Source organism: Ptychodera flava, chromosome 20 (genome assembly GCF_041260155.1).
Source record: "Ptychodera flava strain L36383 chromosome 20, AS_Pfla_20210202, whole genome shotgun sequence".
Lineage (NCBI taxonomy): Eukaryota > Metazoa > Hemichordata > Enteropneusta > Ptychoderidae > Ptychodera > Ptychodera flava.
In genome coordinates, this window is record NC_091947.1 from 10497010 (window position 1) to 10524143 (window position 27134).

At 40.9% G+C, this 27134-nt stretch overlaps 1 protein-coding gene across 3 annotated transcripts; it reads right to left on the reverse strand.

The window, feature by feature from the left end:
• Positions 1-341: 341 nt before the first annotated feature.
• On the reverse strand, positions 342-27084 carry LOC139119997 (polycomb group RING finger protein 6-like). 3 transcript variants are annotated; one of them, XM_070683981.1, is made up of 10 exons: positions 24213-27084; positions 23624-23744; positions 22805-22901; positions 4839-4894; positions 3983-4045; positions 3260-3338; positions 2425-2455; positions 1962-2060; positions 1427-1504; positions 342-1083 (listed from the first exon to the last, which is right to left on the reverse strand). In XM_070683981.1, the coding sequence occupies exons 4-10, from the start codon at positions 4879-4881 to the stop codon at positions 1015-1017; spliced, it is 462 nt and encodes a 153-aa protein (XP_070540082.1). In that variant the 5' UTR covers positions 4882-4894; positions 22805-22901; positions 23624-23744; positions 24213-27084; the 3' UTR covers positions 342-1014. The 3 variants fall into 3 exon arrangements, with proteins under 3 accessions (XP_070540082.1, XP_070540083.1, XP_070540080.1); XM_070683982.1 differs by lacking the exon at positions 24213-27084 and having other exon boundaries at positions 23624-24068; XM_070683979.1 differs by lacking the exons at positions 22805-22901; positions 23624-23744; positions 24213-27084 and adding an exon at positions 5083-5340.
• Positions 27085-27134: the final 50 nt, after the last annotated feature.

The following is a 27134-nucleotide window of genomic DNA, read 5'->3' on the forward strand; positions in this document are numbered from 1 at the left end:
TGCTGACTCGCTGTGTGGTTTCCGGACAAACCCGGTCTCTATATGTTCTTCACTGGAGTTACGTTGAGCTGAGCCTCGAGTTCATGATTGGGAGAGCGAAAGAACTGCACCGGACGGATTTAATGCCCTCGGGAGTGGATATGACCATTATTTGGTAAATCTGGCGAGAGATGGCGATCTTCAGTTGAGGATGCGTCTAAATTTCGCAATGAATGTAGGCCTATACTGTGTTCATGCGATACCAAACTTCACAAGATATTTCACATTGATTACGACAACGACATTTCAAACACCGTTTTCGCAAAAAGTAACAACATAAATGAAGCTCAAAACATTTGCGATAGCACTTCAAAACGATCATTTTATGAAACACACCCAAAGAGTGCAACATGAACACGATACCCAAACACTGTGAACGGTGACGTTTCTTTACGCAATATATAAAGCACACATTCAACGTTAACATAGATATAATGGGTGGCATCTGAAAACAAGTGGTTCTATAGTTCCTTAAATATGCAAGTCACGATCTAGCAGACTTTGGAACAGTCTGTTGATGAGGTATTCATTGCAAGGAACAAAGCTGCCTGCACATTTTGCATCACTAAAGCGTCTTCTATCGTCTACTTTGGTTCGTAGAGCTCCATACGATGACCTTGAGCTGTGATGAAAGGTGATGCGGAAACGGTCACTGCGGTCAGCAGCGGACGTTTTCTTGAATTACAACTGCGGCATATGCAAGTTATATACAAACAAAGCGCCACTACTCATCATGTAAGCGTTTTTCATGAGGAAGTAGTAAGTTCCAGCTTAAACACAGAAGCAGGTGACGTCTATTTTGGTCCTCGACATTTCATAAAGCGAGAAAGGACTTTCTGACATTGGCAGTGAATTTCAGACAGCAAGGATCTTCGCTTTCGCTGATGCATGTATTTCAAGTGTAATGCAACTGGTGATAGCGAACCCTGTAAATGTTCAGACGTGCGAATCTGCACACTCGGCAGCGATGTAGCATCACTTTTGGCGTAGCATACCCGCGCCCTCTCTCAACGCCACGACGTAATTGAGAACAATCAGCCCGTCCTGAAATGTGATCGAAACGACAATATGATGACGGCAGACAACGACTGAACACACAGTGACGTAAAACACTGTCTAAATCCACAATACTCTATGTCCCGAGTGTTTATGGAGCCAATAGATGAATAGTTGATCCTACGATACGCTTCTTAAAGAAAACGAAAACGCTCATACATGTTCAGTTCTGTCTGAATTCTTTCATCTCACAGTAAGAATATGAAACAAGACAACGTGAAGGAGATAATGAGAAACAACATGAACAAGGCAAATCTTTAATTTTTCAAACGACACTGCTGGAGATGTCTTTATCGATCCCCTTGCTGTACAAATCATACATGTATCTCACCAGTTTCCGTGCCATTGGCACCATCATATCTAACGTAACCTCTGGTTCCATTATTTCGTCGTTGGATATGACATCAACCTGAAATAAATCGTGTTTAGGTGACGTTCTTAGGTAAATTGAATTTACACGTACAATAAAATGGCGGGGAAGGACACTATCCGTCTAATTTTACGTTCAGCCTTCGTTTAACTTGTACACGATCTCGCCGGAGACGCATAATGCGAGATCCAATTCGCACAATGCCAATCACTGATATCCATGCACACAGGAAAAAGGTGTAATTTACTCCTCCTCGCATATAAACGTTGCTTTGAATTAGCAGCCTACTAAATAATAGAACATCCCGTATGATCTGTGATGATAGTAGCCATTAGACTAGTTGCGAATTGTTACACCAATGGGGGCGCACTACCCCTGATTGCCACTGTTGCTCGTGCTGTTGTGCCGCGATATTGTATGTGCCCCTTGGGATCATTGAAGCGCCCTCTCTATATATCTGGGAAACAGAAGGTTTTGTCTGAAGACAAATTCGTACCTCGAACATGTCGCTCAACTGTAGTTTTTTGCAGAGAAATCGTTGTACGTGTCTTACAGTGGCTTTGCTGGTGACACGAACGAACTTCTTTTCCAAGGCCTGAAGTGAGAACGAAGCGCAAACATTAATCGCGTCGGCTTTTCTTGAAGTTGATGAAATCATTTGCCACAGCAATTTTATTTTTCAGGAAAAATTGTACGAAGAGAAGTGAACAATGGTGGATAGACCTTAATGAATCGTGCTTTTAAACTCTGCAGTCTCTCTGAACAAACGCATAACTTCTCGAGTGTCGATGACACAGAGCCTCCTAACGTGATACCACACGACATCTTGAAGTTTAAATCGTTAAATCAAGGAAAGCTAATTCCATTATCTTAATTCTAGAATCTGACGAAATCGAGCATTTGCTGGTCACATTTTAGAGGTACGCAGCAGAAAAAGAATATGCGGTGAAAATCCAAACCTTTATTGGCTCCCCGAGTTCCTTGGACGATCTGGAAGGGAAACAATAAGATTGGGCAGTCATTGCAAAAGCGCCATATTGAAATAAGTCCCTTTGGTTCGATCAGCAATTCGGACAAAAACTATCATCACATTAGAAACGGTCCTCTCACAGGTTGGACGGAGAGTAGGGTCAAACTAAGCTCTCCTTATCAGTGACAGCATCACTCATCAGAACCATTTCGACTATTCCCAAAGGCTCAATACAACGCTGATGGATGACCCCGCACTTCAGTTTGAAAGTGACCAGTAGATACCGGCCCGCCTGTTCAAATAATCAAAAATTGACAAGATAATACAACTTTCATTCAAGCACCGAGGCTTTGGACTTTGATCGATGACCCGGTTGAAATCAAGTCCCGATCAGGATAAGTGTTCTGAGATACAGCTTATCGCCGCCTCCTGGTTGGGGTTGTACATATGACGGGGTCAGTTGCATCCCGACATGCCCGGGTCAGAATTTTCTGATGTTTGCCGGCTGGCCTTGTATTGGTTATATTCAATTGCAGTTGAAGCATTGACTTTCAAGAACACTGTTAAAGACGCAGCTACAGGCCCGCACCGATTTTATCAACACATACACGGCTACCTTTGTGAAGGGACCGTGACACCTACGATCAGACTACCGTCTTGCGAGGGTAGAAGGGAGGGGAGACTCCGAGATTAGTCAAAGTAATATAGGTTCTAAACTAGTCACAGATATAGGATATGAGAGAGAGAGAGAGAGAGAGAGAGAGAGAGAGAGAGAGAGAGAGAGAGAGAGAGAGAGAGAGAGAGAGAGAGTTTGTTTACTCTACCCTATGAACTCCAGAACGAGAGATACGATGTTCTCTTCCATTCTTTCAACTCGGGGTTTTGGAGTCGTCTCCGGTGTTGCTGAAAATGACAACAATCATACAACGGCAATTATATAAGGACGTCAGTATTGCCGATTTCTTTTGTTTTGACAATGATGCTGAGTAAAATCACCACAATCAAAGTATACGTGGCCTTGCGGTAGAAGATTGGCTAAAATCACTACTTTATATTGTGTTGCAAGTAAACTTGATGTGGCTCGAGAACTTCATATTTATTTATTAAATATCGCCCTTTCTCTTTAAATATCTATACTGTCGTTCGAACGGTTTTGTATCTCAAAGCTACAGAGTGTATTTGCGGGCTTTTCAGAGCTACCACACAAAATCAGTTTGGTGCTTGACCATGGAGGTGTATGATCGATAGTATATTCAACATGTTGTGGAAATTGAGTTTGAAACAAGTTGCAGATCATACAAGGCGACCGTCCTTCCGTCGGATTCACTTTTTCTGGGCACTTTCCTTTCCCCTACACATTCAAGTACAAGCTGACGAATGGACGGTCCTTTTCACATGCAATCTCAATTATGTTTCTGTAATACTTAGCAACAGCAATACAATAGGATCTCATTTACATGAAATTTTGATTTTATAACAAAGTGCATTTGAAAGAAGCAACCTTCAAAGGTCGCAAACACGAACTGCAAAGATACCATTATACATACGTTCATGGTGTGGTAAACTGAGTCCGCTTCGTTTGTAAAACTCTTCTTGTCGTCTTCTCTCCTCTGGGAAAGAAAAGATAAATGAAACGCACTGTTCACCATTTGTTACATAACGTACATCTGTTACTGAATAAGCGGACATCCTTCCACCAGTTGTTCTTTGATCATGTGCGCGGCCCAGACGGGTCCATCCACACACATTTACCAACAATTATATTTCCAACTTAAAAAATGATTGTTATGCGCACAAGAACGAAGAATGTTTTCTCAGATTTTTGTGAATTTGCTGACGTCATGTTTTGTCAGGTGTGTTCGCACACCGATGTATTGCGAAATCAGGAGCAGCGCGCGGAGCACGCCCGTGAACTGAAAGACAGCTTGAAACCGGAGAGCGGAAAGTTTCCTGAAGAAGGAAGTAGTGCACAAACACAGGCGAGCACCACCATGGGTATGGTTTCACTGTTTATACCAACGCTGCGGTCGGCAGCTGTGGAAACTATCATTTTTTTATAAATTCAACGGCGTTATCAGATCTTTCCCTAAACGATGCCGGCGAAATCCCGAAAAGTCAATGCGATAATTTAACCCAGATTTGTTAAAGTTTGCTCACCATCCTCAACATCGCTTTGCTCTTTTCTTTTTTAAATAAAAATACTGAACATCTACCTATGACTTATTTGTGAAAGTTTCACGGGGTTTCTCTGTACGAGAATATATGTGAGCACAACCTCATAAAAACAACCAAACCAAAAAATTCGCTGCAGTTGCAACTGCGAGTTTCAAGTGATTTGGAAAGCGAATGTCTAGTATATATAGTTGATGTAGAAGTATCGCTAATTGTCAGAGCATTGCCTACCTTCCTCAACCTGTGGAAGGAGTTTGTGTACAACATCTTGCATGGTTCTGTCCAACCTGAAACGAGCAAAGGAAAGAAACAAGACAGGTTTTAGCAACTGTTGACATTTTTACCGATAACGGTACTCCTCCACTTAATGACCACCCACGGATGGTAATATCACAAAAGGGGTCATTGACTGAGAGTGAAAAGTCTCATTTCTGTCAGCATGTCAAGTCGATTTCATCGCCACCATGTATTTTACCTCCCGTACTCCTCGAAGTTTTCTTTTTCGTCAGTTACCATGGTGATCAGTTTTCTTATATCACAGTGTTCCATCTCAAGTGGCCGGCTCGTATTTTTAGGCGCAACTATTATTCCCTTGGTCGCTCGTCTCTATAGTCAATTTTTTAAATATCACTTTTCAGATCGCGGTACCCACGTGACCACTGTGTCGAAATTCGACATGTAACTCAACGTGTGGGGGAAATGCATGGGGGAGTGATAACGTTGCCACGCCCCGCCCAGTCGAGTCGACATCGTGTAGAGTGGGGGGTAGGGGTGGAAAATTATCGGTGAGAGAGGAGACATATACTGTATGTGATTACCTAGAGAGGGCTTGGTTGATACTTTGAAGGTAAACGTGGACAACTGGGATGAAGTAAGAATTTTACACCCCATTTTATTCATTTATCTACATGAAGCGAAGGAAAAATTAACCATCCATGTAACTAAAGTATAACCCTGACCTATATACGAACTCACGCACGCGCAACAGCTGGCAGCTTGCGCAGCAGTGCATTGTCCTGAACTAAGCAGGGAAATTCCCTTCTGAGTCAGGTCCTGGACTTGCGCAATACACTAGCTGGGTATTAGAACGAACCACTGATGCTGGGACATGTAGAAACTTGTTCTGTCTGACCTAAACACACAACACGTATAGACACGTTCCGAAGGTGTACGGGAAATTCCGTGTGAGTCATCACCATCAAACTAGCCTATATAAAGGAGCTTTTTTTACCCCCCGTTGTCAGTCCGGCCGGCCGGTCGCGGAGTCTAGCTGATGTTGAACACGAAGTTCCTATCGGTACGAACTAACTTTCATATCCATTCAATCCATAATATCGTAGATATCGCTCCAGCGGCGGACTAAATCCTTCTTGTTTTTGAATTTCTAGCGCCTGATGAAATATGTCCTGAATAAGTTCTGACCCCGGGGCCTCTGTTGTTGCACCTTTTTCTTGTATTTGTGTAAGCAGCTGTTTATATTGAACGTAATAATGTTTATATTTCTCTCTTCTCTTTGATACTCCCGTTTTCCTTGTATTACATCAATAACAACACTGGTATAGGAGTTAAGGCTAACAGTACTGGAACTGTTGGAATTGCTGCTATTACAGCAGAGCTTACAAGAATTCCCTTAGTAATATTGAGAGCCATATCAATTCTACCCATTAATTTGTAACTTCGTCGATATGCAGCACTTGTTCTTTCTATGTAATCAGCCAATTGTTCAACGCTTTCAACAACTGAGATGTGCATTTTTACTGTATATGTAAGGGATGATAAAAATAATTGTAGTAATATAGAAAGACAATATGGCAGAAGGAGGAGAAGATATACCACTCCAGGATTTAGATGATGCAAATTTTAATGACGATGATGCTACTGATGAAACAACTTTTTCCTATGATGATAATGCCCTTGCAGAAGCCGATCCTTTCCAGGCTGGCTCACGCGATAGCCCGCAGGTGGGTCGTTTGGATGAACTTAGAGTAGGAAGCAAAATATATAAGGTTAGACAATTCTTAGACTATAATAAAATTACTGATCCGGATGCACTAAATATATTGGCTACGGAATCTGAGATTAGGGATGGAAAGCTGTATTATAAAAACCTCAAGCTGTCTAAAGATAGAGGAGGTGGATTTTATAAGCTGTCCACATTAAAGAGAATAGAAGGAGGACATGAATTTGTGAGAGAAGTATTCGAAGAGCACTCAAGCGCAGAGCCCGAAAATGTGAGTCGTACATTGTATTCTGAAGATGTGAAAAACGATAAAATACCGGCTGAGAAGATGACGCCAGAAGACATGGGTATATACAAAGATGAACTGACATTCTTACGGCAAGATGCTTCTGGTAATGCAGATAAAATACAAGCTTTTGAAAATAAAATCGAACAATGGAACAATCTAAACCCTGAATATAGAGCTATTAATGATGAATTAAGGATTGCGAATATGCGTCTTGGCGAGCTTAACAATGAAAAAGTTAAAATAAGGCTAGAGAAAAGAGAAGTTGAAAAAACAGTTAAAGGATCCTGAAACGAGCACCCAAGGAAAAGAAAAAGCCAAGAAACTACTAGCTGAACTCATAACAAGCGAAGCTAAAATTGACAATCGAATTGAATACGAACATGATAAGATCAGTGAGGCACGTGAAAGTCTGGCTACGACTAGGTCTCTTCGTGATGTAATTTCCGATCCAGAATTGTCACTCAGGCTGAAGCTGACAGAGTTATTTAAACGAAATGGTATTACAATCGCTGCAATACTGACTGCCCTTGGAATGACAATATCAACAATTGCCCTGGCTGTAACTAGAGGAGGAGGGGGAGCAGGGGGAGGAGGAGCAAACGCAGGAGGTTCAGGTCCGCCCAAAGTATATACAAAAGCGAAAGAAATTGTAAAGCAATTTGGCGAATGGTTAAAAACATTGGCCACAAAAAGTGCTGCTGCAATACCAGGTTTAATCGGTTCCCTCGTCAGTTTTCTATTAAAAACAGCAGGATCGGTTGTCGGATTTGTTGGAGAACAGCTATGGATATTTTTAACTGGATTAACATTAGTCATTATAAATAAAATTATGTATTAATATATCACACTCCCTACGGCATCAACATGTTTGGTGAAAAGAATATTGCAAAGTTTCTTTCTAAAAATAAAGACCTGTTTGGTTTCTCCGTCGAATTGGAATGGTGCAAACTCCGACGAGTAAATCGACATATACTTCGAGCAAATCCAGGTGTCCGACTCAAAGATGATAATCTTTATCATAACATATTAGCTTTCGTGAAGGAATGTCAAAAGACTAACTTCTTTAAGCGACTAGAATTCATAGCTGTATTCCAGGATACTGAGGATGACCAAGAGGCTCATCATCTCCAAGAATATTGGGTTCTTCGATTGATTCGCGACACAGGCAATCGATTATCTTTCAGTCAGACGGAAATATTTACGTAAAGATGTGATTTGAATTTTTTCTTCTAAGTTATTATATACACGAAGTGAAATGTAAGATGTGATCTATTTCTTTTTAACTGTAATTTTTTTCTTCTACTATATACATTACACGAAAAATGGGGTACGATAGAACATTATCACCGACTTTCACCAACCGAATACCGAATGGAACAAAGTCAGAAAGAACTCATCACGTGATTGCTCATAATCCAAGTGAGGCAGATCCAGGCCAGACACTTATCATACGATGTCCGAAGTTAGAAAGCGGAGTACTCTTAGTTCCAGATACTTTCGACCTGGTTTTTGATCTCGAAGTAATGGGAGATGAATATAACCGAGTAGTACAAAATGTTGCAAAAATTTGGTGGAGCGTATGAAACTCACATTTGAGGGTCAGACACTTTTCGATTTGAATAAATATAACCTTATTGAATGTTATCGCGATCTCTTCAAACATAAAAAGGAGAGAACGAACATGACACTGTACGGAATTCAGAACGAAAATCTAAGAAAATTAAGAAGCGGTTCGACCGATGGAGATCAAAACGTCGTGGGCGATAAGTTACTTTTCGACACATATAAAACAAAATATGCTATTCGTCTCACTCACCCCCTCATAACAGGTCATGGAGTTGCATATCCAAAAGCGTTAGGGAGTCATATTGAATGGGAAATTACGTTGGCACCCGCCCCCCAATTACTTGTCAGTAATCAGGTTGTTACAACCAATTATAAATTAAAAAACATTCAAATGGAATACGAGACAATTTCTGACCTCGATCTCGCGAGGTCAACTGCTGGTTATTACAACGGTGGAAAAAGTTACCTTTACGAGCATATACATTATTTTAGAACAATCCCATTCAAAGAATCGGACACGGTTATCAATGAAAATATAAATGTACCACGACGTAGCATTAGAGGTATCGCTATACTCTTCACTAAAAATCAGAATCAGGCAGAACTGAACAGTGAACTTTTCTTTAACCCATCCATTGAATCTGTGTCTGTATCAATCGAAGGCATTGCAAATAAAGTGTACGCTCAGAAGATGATACCAAGACAATTTTGGCGAGAGGTGCGACGGTATTTTGCTGAAGATAAAGATTGGTGTGAAATTGATATAGATGAGGCCGATTATTTGAAGAATAAATTCTGTCTGTTTATCGATCTGCGTAGCTTTAAAGATATTGAGTTTCATGGAAATGGTTTAAAAGTAATGAACACAAAGGACGGAATTCAACTTGAGATCCTGAAGAAAGATGCCTCGTGGGGTGGCGATGACGCTCACAATGATAATATATTTGCCCACATTTATGTTATCAGTGATGCCCTGGTCTCTATTGAAAATAGTAGATTAATGTCTTTACAATATTAACCATGACCCGTCGTCCGTCCTATCGGCCATGTTTCTGCCAGCCATTCGCCTGTGTCTGGATTGTATAACTGCACACGTTTGATATCATTTGGCGCCATCATGATTTTACTGCGCTTTTCACTACGGATTTCTCCAGCCTTTTTCCGTACAAACTGTACAAATGTGCCGGCTCGGCTTCTTCCCAGTTTCAAATAGATCTTTATAATCTTCAAAGTTCAAATGTTTTCTAACACAAACATCTTTAACCCTTTATTTTTTTTCGTCTCCGAAGTTGGAGTTCGAAAAGCATACACTTTCGAGCGTATGCCGACAAAATCAAGAATAGGTTCACCATTCAACTCTTAAATTTACTATTTTAATCTTCGGAAAGTTGGGGGTGGAACTCATCCCACTAGTATCGTACACCGACTTCTCACCATTCTTTTCAACATCTTCTCGGACTATATCATTGAAAGTTACGTCCGGGTCCGGGATCGGTACACTGTAAACAAAACTGTCAGTATCCATGTAGGCTAATCGTATTCCAGGGAACTGCTTTCGAAAGTAATTGTAATGCGTCTCATACATAAGCAGCTTAGAAAGTTCCAGTACTGCGGCGCCGATGAAAACTGGTTTTACATATTTATGCTCATCCGTTTTCAGTTCCAGTAGGGCACTGTCGCAGGAATCGCCATCCTCTTCGGAAGTTATGAAAGTTATATGTTTCATCTTTGGATTATACTTCTGAATCTTTTTACGTCCACTATCCGTGCCGTTCCAGTCCGAAACAAATTTAAAGTCTCTGTACTTTCGAACATCTTCTATTGTCTTACCGAACATTGCATTATTCATCAGCTTATAGAAATTCTTTTCAAAATCTGTCTTCCCGTTTGCCCTCATTTTAGTGTTAAAGTCAATATATTTCGCGAGACATGGAGCTTCATCGAAAGCAAGCACCCGATAAATCTTTTTCAATCTCATTCCCATCCGAAGATAGAATTCCAGCAACTTGTAGTGTAAGACATAGGACTCTCTATCCATCACACTTGTAATCAGTCGACCGCCCTGCCTCGGAAATTCATAGTGATGCGGTGCTAATGGCAAATCGCTGTGTTCTTCATGTAATTCGGCTGGGTATTCTAAGTCTACTTCTAGAAAACTTGGTGGAAAGGTGGCGCCAGGTCCCCACCCTCCGGAACCCGCTCCGCCGGCTCCGCCTCGGCCCCCTTCTTCCCATTCCTCCCACTCTTCCATCGTCATCCAATGAAGTCCGCCCGTAGGCATTGCCTGACTCATTGCCCAGCCGTAGAGATTGTTTGCATCGAGATATTTTATTTCGGTCACCGGCTTCTCTGGATCGTAATTCCCGCCGGCGGGGCCAGCGTAAGCCGGATGATTTGTCTGTAAATAATGAATATTACACTGGCTGATACCTCCTCGTATTCCCCGTTGTACGAAAGTCATCTGCTCAGCATCTTGAATGAGTTTAAACTTATTACCTGTGTAAAGTAACATAGCATCCCATGTCAAGCCGGGCGCTGACATGTAATGGGCCGGATCTAACTTATATGCTTCTAAACATGTGTCACGGAAATTTTCGAATATTATTCGCAAGAAGGAGAACGTCAGTCTCACAATAGAATTCCATATAATCACGAATCGTCTTACATCCAACTTCGTCCCATACTCTTAATGCATGTTCGTAATCAGACTCTGAAATCCCCTCTTCCGTCAATTCGCTATAAAATTCCCCCCTCTCCGGGAGCTGGTTCTCTCCCAGTCTGTCAACCGAGTCTAAATATCGTAGGGGAAGAAACCTTTCGCCTTTGAATGTCCGGGTACGAAAGTGGGGCCGCCGTCCACCCATCCTCCGGCACAGTTTTTGCCAACTTCGCCAATGTCCCCATCATCAACTGAGCACTATCCATAAACTTTATAGAAAAGAAACGTCTCTTTATCTCCCTCTTCCCTCCGGCAACAACAATTGAGGCGTGAAAAATAAATGTTTTCGAGAGACCCATAATTCCTCCATTGCTCGTCTTAGCTATGATTTTAGGCTCTGGTCCGGAACCCCCATCATCTCCTTCGGTAACGATTCATGTAATTCTTTCAAAATAAAAGAACCATCGTATCCCTTGAGGTTGTGAAAGTAGATAGGAATGGTTCTCGACGGCCGGCATCCTTCGCAATAGAAGGTCGCCTCCTCCTTCACTACTCGGTATCCTGCCGGCTCTCCACATGCAATACAGACTGGATCACATCCGTCGCGCCGGTAATTAGAAGGATCCCTCATCGGTATTATTTCCAATAATACGATTTCGAATAATACTCGGCCCGTTCTTTCATATCCTTTAGAAATTCTGTAACACAGGAGAGACCTGTGAATGTTCTTTACCATAAACGGTGGGTCGGCCCGGGCCTCGTTCCGAAGGTCCCCGCGATCCTCCCACCCCGTTCCACCATAACATACGAAAGACAAATTGGAATGTGTCGGCCGGTCCCCTTCTCAATAATTGCCTCAGTATCTGCATAGACGACGTAGGGAGAAGGAACCTTCTTCCGATGTCCTTCGAAATTGACACACTTCCTTAGGAAAAATCTGGCTGGGCAGTGTCTGTTCCACAGTATACCTGATGTTTTTCTAATTCTTCTGTTGACTTAAAACCTCTTTTACAAACCATACAAATACACTTCCGTCTGCGTTCATTCTTTCGATTAGTACGAGAATTACGAAGGCGATTTTCCGCAGTAATTGGTACGAAGTGAGAACGGCCGCCGTCTTCGCCAACTATCAGTAAGATATTTGCTATTTGATTCCTATCGGCTTCACCTTCGGAATGGGCACTATATAACACAGTTATGTCGGACGGGGGAGCGGGATCATTTTCGTAGATCTGAAATACTTGAAGTTTGATGCCTGGATTTTGCTGCTCGAAGCGCCTGAATACAGTCAGATCGGCGGGCGTAGGAAAGGGAATACCTTCCCAACAGTAGTCAGCCATAAATGGGGCGTACGTATTCCATTTTCTCCTTACCTGACCACATTTCTTTTCACGAAACTCGGGGTCGGCCAACTTTAAACTTGCTACGATGGCGTATTGAAAACAGTTCTCGCTGCCCGAAGGTAGCACCAGATCGCTAACACAATGCTTATTTTTTAACCATCTGGGAAGTTGGACTGCGCCAGCCCCCCCTTCGGAACGCGTTCCAGCCCCGAGTAAAACTTCTACTAGAATTACTTCAAAATTAAGTATCTCCTCGAGAACGAGACCAGAACCCTCAACATTTTCAATTGTATCAAGCATACGATCGTAGCGATCTATTAATTGTTGCCCCACATCCAATCCCGATCCTCTTACATCTTTTGTGTATGTATCATTTAATTTAACATACAATGAACGCGGTTGTGTATTACCAGTTTTCGGATCCGATAATTTGACTTCCATTTCGGTATAAACAGAGTACATCTTTCCCCCTTTGACCATACCTTCAATATCCACCAGCTCCCCGATATCCTTGACTCGCTTGACTTCAGGAAATTCTTTTCGTAAAACTGCTCCCTTGAATGCTGTATGTAATTGACTGGCCATCTTTATGATATATACTATCCTAAAAATTTTTTAAAATGAAAAAATAATTATTCTATGATAGGTCATCAAAATCCACTATAATATTTTTGTCAGCATTTATTTGTTTATATATCTCACCTAATCTTTCTAAGTCGACTATTTCTTCCGCATCTTGAATTTCTGGTTTATTAGGCGCAGCACAAAATATTAATCTCTCAACAGTGAAAGAAAGAGCACGCTTACTTAAGCGCGGTTTAAATGCTAAGAATTCTATCTTACTACCTTTCGGATATTACGAGGTACAATAGCAGGATTTTCTCGGACTGGCAATGGACTCACTGTTTTAAAACCGCAGTCAATTTCTTGAACCATATCAATACATGTAGCGAAATCGTGAGCCCCTCTCCCTCTTTTAAACTGAAATTTAAAATACGCAACTGGCTGAGGCCCCTCGCTCCCTCGCTTCTGATACACTTTAGATGGATTGTAAAATCCGCAGGAATTATTCTTGGAGTGAGCGGCCAGGCTTGCAGCATAACTTTTAGCAGTAGATGCATCGAAACTTTCACCTAGGGTACGGAATATTATTAAATCAGTAAACTTTTGAAGACTCGGTTGCCAACGGACACACACCCCATCACATGTAGCTGGATCTTTAGAACCATATTTAGGTCCGATGTTGAAAACTACTTCTAGCTCACTGTCTACGTATATGAAAGGATCTACATATTCACCAAATACTAATTTGCCTCCATCATCAATTTTGATGTTTTCTCCGGTTTCAAGTATTTTTATTGCAGTTGAAATAGAAAGGATTGTCATTGTCTTATCGTATATATCTTAATAAAAATAATTTAAAAAAAATTTTTCTATGATATAGTATCCTAAATGTCATACATATTCATAAATGGACCAACTGGAAGTGGTAAGAGTTACGATGCAATAAATTTGGATCCGTATCACGTACCAGAATTTGACACTAGTTTTTCCAGCAACATTGCCGACTTTTATAATGGGCGCCACGTTTCGATTGCCGATTTTCAGAACCAGTTTATAGAACATACGCTTAGTTTACAATGTCAGGCTGGGAGGAGGAGGGAGGTTTCCCTCCCTTCAGAACACTACATATTTGTGACTCTTCCATAATTCAACATCTGACTTTTTCTCGAATCCGGGGCGTTTCCACGGAGTCGGAAGAAAAAAAGATTGTTTCTATAGCATTTGACCATTTACCCAGTTTCATTATCATATTCAAAGATATGCCTTGGGATTATTGCAGGCGGAATGTGTTGACTCGAGCCAGGTCGTACGAAATAGCTGCCTTAAAAGAACTAGAAGAGATTCACAACAAGTTCAAACAGACTTTCTTAGAAATTTGCCACGACTACAGACTTCCATGTTTGGTAATTCGGAACGCTCTACCCCCCTCGTTCTCAAGAATATACTTAATCCAACAATTGATACCGAGACAGTCGGACCAGTAGAATATCCACGAGCTTTTGACTTTGGAATTGCATGGAGCGGCGGCAGCCAGGGATTTTTAATAGACGGTTTCAAGGAGGAGGAACTTGAAAAAGCGTACTTCCCACCTGGTCAAGAACAACTAGAACAACCTCGAGTCTCACTAAAGAACCTACACAAACTTCTTAACGCTTGTGAATCTGTGTGTGCTTATAATGCTTCGTTTGACCTACGAGCACTTGACATTATGAAACCCTACGGTTCTGTAACACGGACTTTGAAGTTACTTGTCTATGGCTCATGTCAGTTGTGTACATTATACTTCAACCAGAACTTATAGATAAAGCTGAAAAAGGGGGACTCGAAAGAACGGACTATGGCAACATGAGAAGTCGTTTTGAAGATCTTGCAAACTTAATATGTTCAGGAACTGAGATACCACCTCATCCACATACTGCCGAAAAAGATGCAGTAAGTGAACATTACTTACGACAGTACATGATAAATACTTGGCCAGGTGGGGGGTGGAAGTGGGTGGTAAACTGACACTTTCGGCTTTCAAGAAATTAAGACTTTTTCCATGGTACTTATTGAATAACTTTCGTAAATACTTACGTTAGTACTTACGTTAGTACTTGACAAGTACCATGGACAGGAACTTACGTAGTACTTGACAAGTACCAGCACAGGAACTTACGAAGTTCTAATAACATTTTCCTCTGGCTCCCAACTATTGAAACTTTCTGGATAACCTTTCCATTTTATCAGATAATATTTCTTTCCTCTAATTTTTTTCGTCTTCAAAATTCGTTCTACTCTGTACAGCTCGTCGCGTTCTGAAGGTGCGCTCTGAAGTTCATCAGAATAGAAAGTGCCGAGTATTTCCTCTCCATTCAGATCTTTTATTTTGTAAACTGGCGGCGTTCCTAGTCCAGCTGCGTACACAACTTTTGAAACCACGAAAATCTCCTCTGTCCAATTTGGTAAATACCCTTTCTTAAAAGTGGTCTTGTATTTTGTAATTCGAACCCGTTCTCCCGGCTTGAATTCAGGGTTAACTCCCCCGGCTGCCAACTCAGGACCGAATAGTGTATAAAATGCCTGCCAATCGTTCTCCTCTGTTACGTCCCTGGGTTTCATTTTGATACTTCCGTGAACGGTGTTATTGTAATTCTCAAGAAGTTCTGGTAGAATGGGGAGCCAGGAACGTGTCTGTTTATATGTAAAGTATTTCCACATCATCGTCTTAAGAGTCCGATTAAAACGTTCAACGACGCTAGCTTTTTTATCACTGTAGGTGTGAAACCAGTGAATTCCCACCTCCTCCAACCACCCCTGCATTTTCTGATTAGTAAATTCCCGTCCCTCATCTGTCTGAAGTTTGTCAGGTTTCCTCCCGGATTTCTTAATTATGTCTTGTAGCGCCTTCAGAGTGTCATCGGCCGTTTTTGACTGTATTGGCCTAGCCCATGCATATTTACTGAGTACATCGATTACTGTTAGCATGTATCGAATGTTACGGTTCTCTTTTGCGAACGGGGGAGGGAATTCCACGAGATCCGCTTGCCATTGAGAGTCTATCGATGTTACAAAAACGCGCCGGCCGCCCGTAGCATGAGAACGAGGTACCGGTTTATGTAGATTATAAGTTAGCTGAGTTTTTAACCAGTCCTTCACCTCTTTCTTAGTGACGTGGAGTCCGCTGGCCCGTGCTGCGTCATACAATTTTTGCACACCTCCAAAACCAGTTTTCGGGTTGTAATATAATTCTCTAAGAGTACCTTCAGCTTCCATAATTGCTATATTATACGAATAATTTTATGTCGTACGGATTCCGTAAACGAAATACTAGTTTACTGAATGGCCTACTTTTCAATGCTTGATTAGGCCCACGGCTTCCCGTTCTGACACCTCCATTCCATATTCTTTATAATAGTTTTGTTGTCTATCTTGTTCGGTGTGTAAAATAGTACTAACATCTGTATGTTTTCCCTAAATGGTTTACTAATACTAGTATATTGTTGAGTCAGAACCCAGACAGATAATCCGTCATGTCTTGCGCTGAAACCAAGTTGGACTAAAACGTTACTGCGCTTCTTCATATCTTTGGACGAGGCGCAGTCATCGAGGATTATTAAAGTGTTCGTTCCAGCCCATTCTTTATGCACGTAGGTTAATGTATCATCCACTGCATCGAGTCCGACTGGAAATATAAACACATTATCATCGGTGAAAATGAATCTTCTATTATACGCTTTATTATTCATGAATGTTGGGCAAATGAATATCACATATTCGAATTTCCTTAAGTACGGACCGGTGAGGAGGTCCAACATAAATTCTGTTTTGCCAGAATATGTCGGTCCAGTTATAATCATGTTGAATGGTGGGGTTACGTATATTGACATTTCCTCTGGATCTATATACTGTAAATTAATGAATCTCTTCTAGTTCTTTTAAGTTACTGGTTCGAGTTAGATGAAACCCAGTCACATCGACAGCATCTGAATGAACTATATAGTTAGTGACTTTATTCCAGTACCTACAATAGTAATGAATATTGCTAAAGATAACAAACCAATTTTGCCGAATTCGTGAATAGGGTCTGCAGATGCTGCCCGTTCTGGGGAGGGGAGGGGAGGCCCCCGAGTCGTGTCATTGTGAGGTGACTCTCCGGGCTCGTCCTGCCACTTCACGGGATCCTCCCCTCCTTCCATCTCGTGTACAGCACTTTCTCGAACTTCCGTGTTTATATCACCATTCACCCCGAAGGACATAGATTCTGTTGCGTATTGCAATTCATTATTATAACCTGAGATCGCCGGGCCTGAAAGAATGACCATCTCAGACGGTAAGAGAAGTAAATTTGGTGAGACTGCCATATCAAGTTTGACGCCAGTATTCATTATTGTGTCTTGATATCGCCTATAACTAATTACTTTGTCGGTATTACGAATTTCATCTTCGAGGAGAACGCCGAATTCTTTTCGGACTTGCTCTGCACTGCCAGTATCACCCACTATGGTACTGCGAATATTCGCTTGTGCGCCGAGTATACAATATACGTAGGCTTCAAGACTTTCGTTGAGGCGAGCGAGACCGGCCTTTGTCAATCCCGAGTCTCCCTTCAGAGGAATGAAACTATTATATTGTCCCTCCGATCCATCATTTCGGAAGAAATAGTAGTGCGGTCGTTCTTTGTCGGACAGTACATTTTTTTTTCTTTCCAAAAATGTATGTGTATAGAAAACGCCTCCGTCGGCGGAGAGGAAAAAGTCATGACCGTTGTATATCGCTTTTGGCTGTCGAACAGGGCCACGATTAGTGTAATATTCATAACCATAACCAAGACCTTTATTTTGACCTTTTCGATAACGAAAGTCGGACTTCGTTGGACTTATATTTCCAAATTCTGTACAGAGAAGTTCATATTGGACGAGATTGTACGGATTGTCGCCCGCTTTGAAGGTGGGGGTATCGTCTGGAAGTGCAACGCCCATTTCGTGAAGGATCCGACGTATTGTAAAGTATACATGGAAACGGCAGAATGATCGTATTTGCGGAGGAAATTTCTTATCGAAGAGATGGGTGAATGATATACCACAACCAGTAGTGCTACACCATACAGCGAAATTCAGTTGCTGGTCCCAGTATTTCATCTTTGGGCTGCCCAGCCAGACATTACTTTCTTTTGCTGTTCTATGAGTGATTACATTATCTTTGAACACATCCCGAGGATGGAAAGTAAATTTATCTGTCGGCGTTACATATATTTCTAAGTCCATGAGAATAGGTTTTATTCCCCGTCCGGTTTGGAGGGGGGTATCAGCATGCTGTACTGTCGGTACGCTCGTCTTATTCAATTGAAAAGCAACTGGGAATAAGTCTGTACTCATTATTCGTGTTTCTATATACATATAGATTTAAATGGAGGAGAATTTTCTCGGAATCCCTGTCGGAATCGTTCCGTTAGGGTTACTAACATTCCAGACTATGTTAATACTTTATTTCGGATTCAGGTTTAAACGAATTTTTTATTTTTTACTAAGAATAGATAACATACTGCAAACAATGGAGAATTTAATAAAGTCATCGGCAGCGGCAAATATGGCAGCGCATTCCGAAGGGGCTTCGGCGCCTTCGGTGCCTTCGGACAATAATCAATCCATAATAGAGACAAAACGTGAAAAAATACTCTGTGTCATCGCAAGTGGTCAAAGTAAGTTATTTTTTGGTAAGGAGTTTACAGTTAGAGAAGTGGAAACGTGGAAAGATGAATTCATAACACGAGCCTTTAAAGTCTATGAAGCGAAATACAGTTCTCTTATAAGTGATACCATCACTCAAAGTTTCATAGATCTAGGAGCCCGCGCAATAAGTCAGGTAGTTCCAATCGATGATCGAGATAACTATGCCACTGATCTTAAAAAGGATTTTATTCTAAACAGTGAAATAAAACGATTATCAGGACGGATAGCGTACACATGGGGGCCCCTGATTGCTCTAATTTCCACCGGTTTAATTACGGGTAAACATTTAAATTTTTAAAAAATCGGGTTTAATATAGTACCTGAAATAAATGGATTCAACTTCGCCGACTCAGCAAACGACTCCGTCAGAAGCCCCGCCGACGACCCCCACACCGCAAACGGAAACGATTCCAACACAGCGCAACATAGAGAAAGTGTCGTTACCGACGAAGCATCCAGGGAGAGTTGCTGCGGGCAAGAAATTAGCGGAATGGAACAGGCAAAACAGGGAGAAGAAACTAAAAGCAATGGAGGGGGAGGGAGGGGAGGGGGTGATGCGGTAGCAGACCTACCGCCTACAATGAAAGAACAGTGTGATAATAATTCACGCTGGTATAATAAATGTTATCTTGTTTTAGGAATTGTGGGAGTTTCATTGACTGCATTAGGACTATATTGGGGGCGTGCTCGACATATTTGTCCCGTTCGGCCTCCCCAGAAAGCGAAAAAAACAGAGCACATAGCAGCTCCCTCCAGAACAGTTCCGACAGGGGAGGGGGGAGGGGGAGGGGAGGGAGGACCCAGCTCCTCTACATTGTATGAGATGGATTAACTCCTCCATATTTTTTATTTTATTTTTTATTTTATATACTAGTCAGCAATCATGGATATTAAAACAGTTGTAAACACAATGTACGATGGTATTGTAATCGCAGGACTTGCGATGGGATATCTTATGATCTCCAGCAAATTTCTGAAATAGAGGTTGGCGATCCAAGTCGTCCAATTTGACTCGATTGGCAAAATTAGGCGGTGCTACTGCTGCTGCAGTTGCGACCAAAGATCTCCTTGAACAGAAAAATATTATTCCTGCAGAACCTTATACTGTGTAATGGGCACCTTCGGATAATAATAATATTCATCGAACATTATACTTAGTAATATATACAACGTACAACAATGATCATTTGGATTGAAAGCCAAACAGGTGAACCAGTCACTGTTAATTTTTACCCTTGCATTGACACGACACAGTTTACGAAGATAAGACTGCTAGAGTGCGGACTATATAATTCATGGCATAACATAACATCGACGAATAATGTAATAAAATATCAAGAAGGTGACCAACCGAAGAAGACTAAATCAATACGTCCAGGTAACTACAATATCGATACGTTAAACAAAGCAATCGGGTTGAAGCAAAAAATTAATTTTGAAAAACATCTGCCGACAACCATGTTTATCTAACTTTGGCTAAAGATATTAAAGTCTATTTCAATGCCACAGGTAGCTTCGCCAACGTCGTCGGCTTTTCAGATAAACCTGAGGACAACCCAGTTATAAAAAGTACTATGAGTCCGAAGAAAGTGGATTTCTTAACAGTCACTAAATATATAGTTCATTCAGATGTAGTCGATGTTACTGGAAATTATGTTTCATTTGGTTCGGGTGCCTCCGGAGGATACATACAGGGAAAGTATCGAACTGTTTACAAATACTTCCCATCCGGGATACGAGAGAAATAAGTGAAAAGGTTACTTACGATTTTAAAAACGGAGCAATTTCTATGCCATTGAGAAAAGGGGGAGATTACATGAATTCAATGCGTATCTGGATAACAGATCAGGATGGGAACATGATCGATTTCAATAACTGGCCAATTAGCTTTTGTATTGAATTGCTGTAGTCCCGAAGCGGGGCCGGTGTAACCCTATCGGAAGATAACCATCCCACGACCAATCCTCCAGCAATATAAATCATTTCATATTTCTTTTGCTCAGGACTGGTTGATAATAATCTGAGAATTGAACTGCTCGCCTTCGGAACGGCTTTGCACCGCTTCTGCTTCTTCCAGGATTTCTGCATCTGTATCTCTTAATTCTGCCGCAGCATGTGCGTCCTTTGCCTGATTTTCTCTTTCCCAGTCAGCCTGTAGTAATCTTTTTTCTGACCAGACGTTGCGATCATGTTCAAATTTTTTCTAATGCTTTATCATGTCTAATTTTCTCTTCAATAAGAGCCTCACCATTCCCAGAAAGCTTTTGACCGATAATATTTCCTCCTGTGAATGCCGTTGCATTTAATACAGCACCGAGAACTGTCATTCCTATAGCTGAAGCCATGGTTGTATGTATATTACAAGGTATTATTTTAATTTTCACTGTATATAGGTCCCTACGGAGTATGTCTGATCAAGTGGCTTCGGTCTAGGTACAATTCGTATGCAAAATCTTGAGCTTGAAGATCTGAGTGATGTTAAAGTTAACAATAATACTAAGATGGCTGCTAATCATAATAAGGATTACGTCCTTCGTTATAAAGACCGCGAAAAATATTTCGTTTTAGCCAATGCCGCGGCGCCACCCCACGAGCATGCTGTAGAATTTTCCGAACTTAAAGACATTGATGAAACTGTAATTGACGCCACAAAGGCTTCGAATGATTCTACTCCTTTTGCTCTGACATGGGATTCGGCTAGTCAGAAATTCATGCCTTATAATGTGCCGCGTAACATCTTAGATATATTGGATAGTGAAATTGCAGGAGGTGTTGCTGAACCACCAGGAACTCCGAATGTGATTTATTTTGATAGCAATGTAAACAAATATAAATTGTTAGATTTTCGTAGTTGGCTTACTCCTACGAATCCATACATTGCACTTCTTGGTATACCGATTCACCTTAAAATTAGTCCTCTTAATACAATAATGAAGGCAGATAATACACTAAGAAGGTGGATAAACGAGGGGGAGAATTATTGCTCGTATACAGCTAGCGGAGTTCCAGTTAGATTATTTTGGGACACAACTTTAAAGAAACTGGGTCTGAAAAGTGTCGGTGATGAGGCAGCTGTTCTCACTTTACAGACTGTAAATCAACAGATGACTGATAATATGAAAATACTTCAACATGGTACAGTTCTCATTAGATGTGTAAAGTTAGCTACTGGAGATGAATTTGACGATTTGGTTGGATATTATGCTATGAAAACAGATAACAGAACAACTTGTGATATTATCATAAGTATTGATAAAGATCGGGGAGGGGAAATGAGTATTGAATGTTTTGTTGGTGGGAATAGAATAGAGAACGACTTAGGAACTACATTTGTACGTAAAGATAAAAGAGTGAACACTTTAGATATCAGTACCATTCATCTGAAACGTCTCATATTATTTGAAGTAATGGTCTTCCGTCACATTTTAAGTTCAGAGGAAATTACTAAAATTTTATCTATCAGGTGAACAAGTTCGCCCCGATAGGAACTCTCGTGTTCAACATCAGCTAGACTCCGCGACTGACTGACAACGGGGTCCTTTATATAGGCTAGTTTGATGGTGATGACTCACACGGAATTTCCCGTACATGTATAAACATGTTGTGTGTGACTCAGCAGGGAATTTCCCTGCTTAGTTCAGGACAATGCACTGCTGCGCGTGCGTGAGTTCGTATATAGGTCAGGGTTATACTTTAGTTACATGGATGGTTAATTTTTCCTTCGCTTCATGTAGATAAATGAATAAAATGGGGTGTAAAATTCTTACTTCATCCCAGTTGCCCACGTTTACTTTACTACTTGGTTGATACTTTGAAGGGCTCCATGTCTGTAATCACTCGCCAATAAACGTTACAGTGTCAAACATTCATTGTAAACAAGACAACATAGCAAGAAACTAAACAAACAATTCCACACACACACAAACACAATATCATATCTTTTCGACAAGCAATGAACCAGATCTGGCAGCATTCTTCGAGTCGTCAAAGTTCAACACTCGCAACAGAACGACCTCCTGGATCGCTACTCTACGGAAGAGGATCTATGGCAGAATACGACTCTCTTCACACGACTCTCATCACAGACGTCACGCCAACTACTCACCGTATACTGTAATACGGCCATGTTTCATGGATCTTGACGTCACACGTCGGACAAAATATACTATTTTCCAGATACTGTATTATACAGCTTTTGCAAACTGCGGGAAAGAATGATGAATGACAAGCATAATTTAACTGGTGAAATAGTCGTCCATAACAATGATGCCGTCGCGGTTTACGTTCTGAGATCTTTATTTGGATTTTCGCATTCTCTACTTCTCAATTGAATGAGGAAGAAAGTTAAGATCGTCAACAGTACCTCGTGCACTTCCCTTCAATTTTTTGCCCCTGAAGTCGTGAAATGAAAGACCAAAGCAACACAAACCCGGCACACAAATGGCTGTCCACAATGTTGTCGAAATGGACAAAAATATAATTTGGCTTGTATAGAGAAGTTTGCGCATAAGGGGCATTGGTGGCGCACTTCAATTGTGCCGTTGTTTCGGCATTCGCACGAATTAGTCATCATTGCAATATACGTGGAAGACGTTGGAAGTAGCCTAGAATTCTATTCGTCCGCTTGCCTCCGTACCTCCGACCCACAACTACTTAGTGGATCAGAGGTACGGAGGCAAGCGGACGAATAGAATTCGAGGCTAGGATGGAAGACGTTGCGAGTACAGTCACGGGCAAAACTGGCAAAGGTCTGCACATACTACACAGAGTATACAGCTATTTAAAGCATATGGTTCAAATATTTTTCTGTTATCTCAAAAATACATATAAGCCGTAGATTAGGAGTTTCTGAGCGAAGGTTCTCGAACAATTTGGTGCCAGTCCCTCCATCACCGGTGATGGAGAGACTGGTGCCAAAACTTACAAGTATGCAAACATTCCGTTATTGTCGTTGCATCTACAAGATAACCTCCGCATAGTTGGCAAGTAATGTAAGGATTCAACTCGGTTAACTTGACTTTCTGCACTAGCGCCTTCAGCGGTGACTAGAAGAGAATCACAGACATTCGTTTATTGGTATCAAGTTCACACCGGGTATGATGTCCGACGCCAATATACTTCCTGTACTTACCTTCTGTATTAGCGCCTTCAGTGGTGACTAAAAGGGAAATGAGCTATGTTAGGCGAAACATGGCCCATCCTGAAAGGTGTCATCGAATTTAAGTGACTATAGCAGAAATGATGTTCAAAAAGTTTTGTCAAATATTATGATTGGCATACCGTATATGAGAGGACATTTCTGAAAGTACCAGCAGAAAGTAAATGACCTATTTGTTTCCCCAGAGCTGAATACACTCTTTCAAACGAGAACGAACTTCAAGCAATCCCCCCCCCCCCCCCCCCCCCCCGCATCTGAAGATCCAAGTCTTTGTCAACATATTTCTTTATCTGGCAAAATTACTCTAAAGTTCATCAAATAGTTTATTGATTCATAGACAGGGGGAGTTCATTACCCGGGATAATCCTCTCCACTGTCTATGGGTGCAGGTAGATTGCCCGATTGTGTACACTGCGCATGTGTTCGAAAGCAATATTGCGTGGTTATATATTCTATTGGCCTCCACCAGAACATGTGTAATCGCCCTGTATTTGGTTGCAACAAAAATTAATGTTTTGTTGAAAATTAAAATAAATTTACTGACAACATTGAAGACAATTGATAACAGACACTGACAACCCACAGGAGATGCAAATTATGGCCATGTGGTCCAAGATTATGGAATGGGAAGCTGGTGGATGACTTATGATATGATAATTGATAAACTACAACCTATTTATACTGTGCGTGCACTGGGAAGCAGGTGATGTTAATTCACAACCTGACACTCATAGAATACATGTTCAAAAAGAAAATTCTTAAACCCTGCAAGTTCACAGTGAACATTAAGTTGGAATTGTACAACACAGTAGCACTTGATCCATATTAGTTTATATGTTCCACAGTACACTCATCTCACGCTATTCTTTCTCCATTCTTGATACTCAGGACAATCATGTCAATTTGATTCATGTGACATACATATTACAGCATACCAAGCTGAATAACAGGTCATTCAAGCTATGTTTCATTCTACCATTAAAACAAAGTACAGGTCTTTCTCCATCTTCTGCAAAGTCGGGATATGATTAATGATTATGAAAAATAGAAAATTTTAACAAATATTGCATATTGCACTGTGCCCGTGGGTATATTATACTATTATAAGTATTATATTGTAACTGTACTATAGTACCATGTACCACACAGGTGCCTTGGACAAAGCTGTGCAGCTTCCACATAGCGGTATATTGCATGATAAAAATAACTGCTAATATTATTTTTTATTTTTCGAATTTCATATGCATTAGCTAAATTGCTTATTTGCCTGTCTTCTGTTTATGGTTAACTGCAATAACATGTCAATTATAAAGGCGCGAACATTACCTTCAAAGATTGACCTACAGCAGATACAAACCCCTCCATCTACATCCCTGAATGTAGGTCAATCCATCCTATTGTCAGCAAAGCCGTTAAGTCTGGCATAGAAAAGTTGCTTCAAATTTAATTTGAAGTACACCTTTCACACAAACAAGGAGATGTGCATTTGATGATGTGCTGATGGGTTTTATGGCTTGGTTGAATCATAGAACCATAAACTTACACTAGGGTCTATGGTTGCATGAAAATAAAGTATACGCTTGGCTTTTCTCTGAACATAGATTTCTGTTCTGCTGTCTTCTATTATAACACTGTTATTATACAATGGGAAAGTTTTGTTAAATGGCTGATAAACATCAGTACCATTCTATCACGTGACACATCATTATTCTGGTGTTTGACTCCTTTTATATAGCTATTTGCTATTGTCAGTATATTCCAGCTAGACCTTATGTTATTTCAGAGTTCTGAGTTGCCCAAAATATATGCATAGGCTAGAAATTGACACTTGGGTTCTAATTTCATTTACATTCAAGGTTCATTAACATTTTCTTGACAATTCTGTTGATTGTACATACAGCTCTTTCAGATGGCTCTACATAATGAATTACAATCGAAAAACTATTTGGGTCTCCTGCTTGATACCAGTCTAGAATCTTGGCAATTCATTCTGCTAATTCTAATGCAGCATTTGAAAACCATCTAGATTCTAGGCTTGCTGATAGGCCTAATTATAAAGTAATTTTTGTGATAAAGCGACCAAATAAAAGGTAAGCTTAAATAAAATCCACCACTACACAATTTACACACCATATAATGAATTGGGATATACTCTGCTGTATTTTTTAAATTAGCTTTTCATGACAGTTTGTAACATTTTTTTCACAGTTTGTAATGTGGGTAGAGTTGTAATTTCTAGAATGAAGATGTCAGAATGTCTGCTTTAGACTGTTGCCGTCTTCAAGACAATATCTATTGAAGAGGTACCAATTTTATGAAATTCGATCACTTGCAGATAATGCTCTGCAGATAATGCTCTGCAGATCTTGATGACATTGTTGTTGCAAGGAAAATATGAAAAAATAGAAATTTCAGAGTTGCTCAAATCTCAGGTAATTGTAAGCTTAATTCTCAGAATCTTTTGGGATCATGTCTGTGTTTGACTGTAAGCTTAACCAACAACCGTGGTTTAGCCATTGAGATTTAATAGTTTACTTTTACGCACGGTCCCTCTATCTTTGTCGTCATGACGATCATGTCATATGGCATTGGTGTCGAATATAGGCAGTAGTGAAACTACATTGTTGTAAGGCCCGGTATTTGTTTGAAAAAAGCAACGCGTCAGCTCATGATCGATTTGTCCATAGACCCCGGCCATAGACCCTCGAGAAATTTCGAGGGTCTATGCTGGCACACACCAATGCAGTGGTCACTGCACTGCAGCGTTACCTCACACCCGGAAGTCGAAACGTTTGTTTGAAATCCGGCGCGCCAACACAACGTGCACAGGAAGAACTCGATCGATTGATGTGATTAGATGGTTGATTCTTCGATTCCAAAGTACATACGTGTGTAAGATATTATGATAATCGCATGCGCTAGCAATCCCGGAGCACCATACGCGTCACTCATACACGGTTGAAACCATGGTCGCTCGCGACGGGCACGGACGCGGACGGGACAACGGCCGCGCCGATATTGCTCACGATATCTACATATGTGACAAAATATTAATGGTAATGCAGATATTAAAAGCTTTTCTTCACAGCTAGAAAGACTAACTATCGTAAACGTGAAACAACGCATATTGTCACATTCCGCTCGCTGACTACGACGGCGCAGTAAATGCACTTTCTGCACACACAACCCCACGGGCGCTGCGTTATCACTTACCTCCATGTTGTTCATATTTGCATAAAGCCTGTATACCCATAATTCAGAGCGCTACTTGCGGTTT